Genomic DNA, 6,072 nt, shown 5'->3' with positions numbered 1-6,072 from the left:
GCAGTCCATTTGACTGGTCGTCCCATTAGTATATATTTGTCTCCGACAACACAAGGCACAACCCAATGTAGCAGAGACCAAATGACTATTTAAGAACATAAAATAAGAGGAAACTGAACCGGCCTCCCTCGTGGCATTGGTTTCAAAAACACATGCTCAAGTCAAGAGTTCGAGGCTGGTGAGAAAGAAAGCAGAAAGATATATAGAGAGAATAGCAATATCAACAGAAAGTAATAAAGGGTTTAATGAGAGAATAGCCATCGAGGGAGAAGATCCAAACCTAACATACAATGAAAAATGAATGATATGGTTACGGTCATAGGGTCAGATGCATAAATTAATGCGTTCTTTTGCTTTTCTTCTTGTTACTTGTGAAATGTTTAGCTAAGAAACCTTCTTACGTACGCTGGCTAAGTAATAGGAATATCAACAGATACTCTAGGTCGGGTTCTTATTACTTTTATATTCTATCTATTATTCATTAAATAAAAGATGTATTGAGATTTAAAACAACTATTATAAAACTCTCTTCACATAATAAAATTTATTAACACCAATTTTAACTTATTTAATAATCAAAATCAGCACTAACAAATAACTTTCGTTTTTATTAATTAATAAAAAAAATCAAATACGAATACAGTTCTTCTACTTTTTTTTCTTTTTATTTAGATATAACTACATGGCAAACAAGCTTTTCGCAGGCATTCTACATATTTTCCAAACCAATTCCAGCTTTATTAATACATACAAATCAAAAGAAATGAAATTTCCATCGGCCTTGCAGAGGCCAAGATGGTGGCGTTAGTTAATCGATGAATGAACTAACGAAACACCAAAAGTCTAATCAATATATTTGATATTTAGCAACTAGGGAAGCGAGCAGCTTCCACCGTTGCCATTAATACAACATTAACAAAGACGTCAGCGGCTCAGAGTCAAGACCGCCGCAGCATTTCTATGCCTGGAGATACCCTTTTTCCTCCAAGTAAGAAATTACCTCTCCAGCCATGTCGCTTGGGGTAGAACAGTCTCCTGTGTTGCATCGCAATACTATCTGAAAAATAGTAGACGAACATTTAAACACCAAATACATGTATTGATGATATGCTAGAATGCTCGAACAGGTAGAGGAATTAGTTAATGACAGTGAAACAAGTAACTCAGTAAGAGATGAGCCGATAAGGCTTCACAACACATCGGTAAATATAAATACAAGCCAGCAACATAATTGTTAAGATAACATAATAGAGGCAATTATAGTAAAGGAACCATATCAGGAGTACCACAATTTATAAGTAATCAATTCATATTAAATGGCCAAAAACACCTCTATAAGATCTAAACTTTTTTTAGTTCAGCTAAAAAAAAAATCTAAATTTTTTAGGCTCAATCAAGAAAATGATCCAATCTCTCTTGAGCTCAGTTGAGAGAAGAACCCAACTCCTTTAAACTCAACCAACATAATGATTACTCATATTTTATTGAGCTTAGCCAACGTAATATCCCACCTCTTTTAAACACAACCATATTTTGAATTATACTCTTTTTACTTATTTTAAGTATATAAAAATTCTCTACAAATCTACTATATTTTCATTGATATTAATATTATGAAGGAAATAATATATAAAAGTCATTTAAAGGTCCACCATATTTTCATTCTGATTAATACATATGCTTTCCTTATTAATATATGTATCAAAGATATTTTTCATCAATATTAATACGTATATCAAGGATATTTTTTTTTAATACTATCAAGGCAATATTATATTTTAGTTTCTCTTCTTCATAAAAAACCTCATAAGCTACAAATAAATCATGAATCCTTTAAATAAAGGATTTAAAATCTTCATTATCTACTACATTTTTTTTTAGAATATCTTTCTGTAATATTATTATATTTTTTCTAAAAAAATCACTAACTTAATCATAAAAAAGTCTTTAAATTCACCAAAAAGAACTTTTTACAGATATCAAACACCCACCTCCAGCTATCTTTGTTAGGAAGAATGGATCAGGTTACCAAAACTAAGTGATTAACTGCTTATCCCTGTCCCCCAAATAATTGGATTTTTTAGGACATTAGCATTAGCATCATTTTTAGAGAACTAATAAAAAAGTTTTCAGTTTCTTTCTAATGACCTTTCCAAGTCATTCCACGACATACAACAAGGATACACTTTAGCTTATTAGAACGTTTAATGCATCTATATGTTATCGCGAGCACTTTTGCTCATTCAATCTTCTAATAATAACTCATCAACCAAATAGAACTCTTCATCAGGGTTGTGTTGACCGCTTAGGTGCAAAATTAAGCTTTATTATCTTAGCAAGTCTTGGCACCTTAGGAAACCCTATCCTCCAAAGGGTTTACCAGAAGTCTCGCTATCTCAGCAAGTCTTGGCACTCGGGGAAACCCTACCTCACAAGGGATTTACCAAAAGTCTCTCTAGTGCAATAGCACTACTCTTCAATGAATGGATCAGAAGGCTCTCTAGAGTTCAATAAATCACCTCAGGATATGTTTTGTTTTTTTAATTAAGATAATTGTCTCTTTGACATACACATTTTATTTACAGTTCTTCAATAGAAGCTTCTAGACTATAACACCCTCTCCTTTAAAAAGGTTCTACACTTTTTTTAATTAAGATAATTGTCTCTTTGACATACACTTTTTATTTACAATTCTTCACTAAAAGCTTCTAGACTATAACACCCTCTCCTTTAAAAAGGTTCTTCCTAATGTGATTGCACACTTTTTCTAAAAGGGATTCTCTATGTAATTGCACAATGTCACTGAAAAGAGTTCTTTCTAGTATGATAGCTCTACCCTCCATGATAGCTTCAGATGGTCAACCTCAACAAAGCAACATAACCTCGGTTATATAGCCAAATATATACAACAAAGCTAACTAAAACCTAAAGAATTGACACAACTATTTACATAGGATCTCGAGCCTTTTGCTATCTCTAGAGATAATATTGAATATTTCACTTTTAAGTTGGGTCTCTCTCTTTAGTAAAGGGTTCATGCCCCCTATCATCGTTAAAAATGTCATAAACCTTCAATTTTAAAAAAAAATACAATAACTCTTTAAGAAAGGAATTAACTTGATCTCTTTAATATAATAACACCATCGTCATTAAGTCCCTCCCCCTACTTTTTAGAAAATTTTATAAATATGGATGTTGATATGGGTATGTCCCTCTATCCTTTGAAAATTTTCTAAGTATGGACAATGATAGGAAATTCACTCTCATCAACTTCTTATAATATTTTCTAAATATAGGCTTACATTCTTTGAGTTTTATGTAATATTATTGTATTTTCTTTTAAAAAGTTAATGACTTAATCATCAAAAAAATCTTCAAATTCACCAAATAGAACCTTCTGTGAGTATCAAATATACATCTCCAGTTATCTTAATTAAAAAAAATAAATCATATTATCATAACCAAGAAATTAACCAATATTCAAGACATCAATCTTACCCCAAGCTACGTGGACCTTTGAGGATATCATTATAAGGTTCCATTAAAATCGATCATCCAAATGAAAGAAAAAAAGCACATTGCATCCCATTAGTGAACCATGCAGGTCTATAAGCATGGTTTTACAGTGCATTTATGTTGGCTACAATATTCTTTTTCATTTTGCACAATTACCTCAGCATCCAATGGTGATTCGTATGGATCATCAATGCCAGTAAAACCTGCAGGATATAGACGAACATTAGAGCTCTTTACAGTTAATTCATGCAATACAACTCAGCTGCATAGCAGTTCCCTAAGAATTAATACCTTTGATCTTCCCAGTACGAGCAAGCTTATACAAGCCTTTTGGGTCTCTGTCCTCACAAACACGGAGGGGAACATCCATAAACACCTGTTATGACAAGCCTCGTCAGGCATATTTAGCAATATGAGCAACATTTCATCATCTGATCAGGCATAATTGGCAGCATGAGCAACATTTGAAGGTTGGATCCCAAACTAAGCAGCAAAGGAAAGATAACAAAGAACTACAATAAAATCCTACTTGCTAAACTTTGCAGTTCAAATAAAGCAGTTTAAATAAAGCAATCACAAACTGGAGAAGCACCAACCTCAATGAAATCTCCACTTGGTAACATTGCTCGACAGGCAGCCCGATCCCTTTTGTACGGAGAGATCAGGCAGGCGATGCAAATAAATCCAGCATCTGCAAACAGTTTCGCTACCTCCCCTAAACACAAAGGAGACATATTGCAAAATTCCATACTCAACCATCCAAAGGTCCATGAGTGCAGATTACTATTAATCAACCATTATTAACTGAGTAGACATCCCCACTGTCACGCGTGATGGTATAACAAGTAATACTTGTAAGGAAAAATCACAAGATGTAAGCAATTAATACAATGCTTACCAACTCTCCTTATGTTCTCAACACGGTCTTCTGCTTTAAAACTAAGGTCACGATTGAGGCCATGCCTGACATTGTCGCCATCAAGAATGTATGACAACTTTCCTCTCTGGCACAGCATTTGACTCAAGGCACATGCCACAGAGCTCTTCCCTATCAATTGAGTTTCAGAACATAAGAAGGCATGAAACAGAAGCAAGATGGAGACGAAAGGTAGAGGATTAAATACAAAAAATATTTAGAAATCTAGAACTTTTTCCCCACAGTGGCACCAGAAACCCAAAGTCAGGCATTAAAAAACCAAAAAATAGAATCAATGCAATGCAAGCTAAGCTTCATGGGTGTTTGTGTGAGAGCACTTAAAATCAGAAAAATTTAACCTGCCATCCTTGATTCAAAAAGTCAGAACAAAAACCACACTGCAGGAATTTACTCAAAACTAAAAAGCTCGTCAAACACTGTTCATTTACATCAGACAGACTTGGTCTACGATCAGTAGACAATCAACCCAATTTTTTATTTGAAAAAACAAAAAACCACAAGAAGAATTCAATGGAGCCAAGTATGACAAACCTGAACCACTGAGACCTGTGATCCATATAACACAACCCTTTTGTTGAAGAAGCTTCTGCCTGTCAATTTTTTCAACTGGACACTCGTGCCACTTTATGTTTGTTGAATTCCCTATTGTAGACAAATGGCTGTGATTTTTCCCTGTATCCAAAACTCATGTGAAGAATCAAGTCAAAATCCAAACTATACAAAGAAGAACAAGAATTCAATCGATAAATCCCAATCTCAATAAATACCTTAATCAAGACACTTTCCAAGAAAGAAAACGAGATCAAAAGTCAAAAACCTTGAATTCTGTACTTTTTTCACCAACCAAACTTTAATAAACTGGTCCAAATTCAATTACTAATACAAAACACAAATTAAACCCAATAAAAAAAGTTACCTGCATGCCCATTTGCCAACTTATCCACCTTGCCCTGAGCATCCACTTTAAGCGTCTGTGTCTCTTCCATGGCAACCTTGACCAGGCAAACCCCTCTCGGTTTAAAATCAATGGGTTGATTGCCACCATTGAAGCTAAAAAGTCCGAGCTTTTTGAAGCCCGAAATTACAGGCAGTGCTGGCTTAAAACCAATAGTATTCATTGCTCAAAACAAACAAAAAACATACAAAAAACGGTACGAAATGTAACGAATGATTATATATATAAATGTATGTTTCAGAATATGAGTGTAATGAGGATAAAGACGGGGTTGTTGAGCATGACAATTTCACTACAACGTTTTCTAAAACGTGAATTAGGAAAGAAAGGCGACAAGAAGGAATGGAAGTGGTTGGGTATTTTAATTATTTCTTGAGGCTGATAAAATTACTGACACGATTCCATGATTTTGATGCAGAATGGTTGGTTAGTGGATTATAATCTGTCTTGCGATTGTCACGTGATTTTGTGGAATTAATGAATGATTGAGATGGTTTTGGACTGCCCTCTTTGCCACACAGGTGACTGTCTGACACTTGCATGATTTCTTTCTCCTGCTTCCATCATCTTTGGACAGACTGTCGTTTTCTTCTGCGTTGTGTGGTTTAGATGAATGGAATTGAATTGTACTATGCATGCCTTTATGTAACTCTAGATTTGTTTG

General features: G+C 34.3%; 1 protein-coding gene across 1 annotated transcript; it reads right to left on the bottom strand.

Annotated features, from left to right (window-relative positions):
• Positions 1-679: 679 nt before the first annotated feature.
• On the bottom strand, positions 680-5,828 carry LOC105118783 (adenylyl-sulfate kinase 3-like). Its single transcript, XM_011016819.1, has 7 exons — positions 5,370-5,828; positions 4,985-5,125; positions 4,415-4,564; positions 4,113-4,231; positions 3,808-3,892; positions 3,673-3,719; positions 680-1,057 (listed from the first exon to the last, which is right to left on the bottom strand). Exons 1-7 carry the CDS (start codon positions 5,569-5,571, stop codon positions 959-961), a joined length of 843 nt encoding a protein of 280 aa, XP_011015121.1. The 5' UTR covers positions 5,572-5,828; the 3' UTR covers positions 680-958.
• Positions 5,829-6,072: the final 244 nt, after the last annotated feature.

Source organism: Populus euphratica, unplaced genomic scaffold (assembly GCF_000495115.2).
Source record: "Populus euphratica unplaced genomic scaffold, PopEup_1.0 scaffold2242.1, whole genome shotgun sequence".
Lineage (NCBI taxonomy): Eukaryota > Viridiplantae > Streptophyta > Magnoliopsida > Malpighiales > Salicaceae > Populus > Populus euphratica.
The sequence above is the reverse complement of the archived record's forward strand: the minus strand, read 5'-3'. Positions and strand labels throughout refer to the sequence as shown.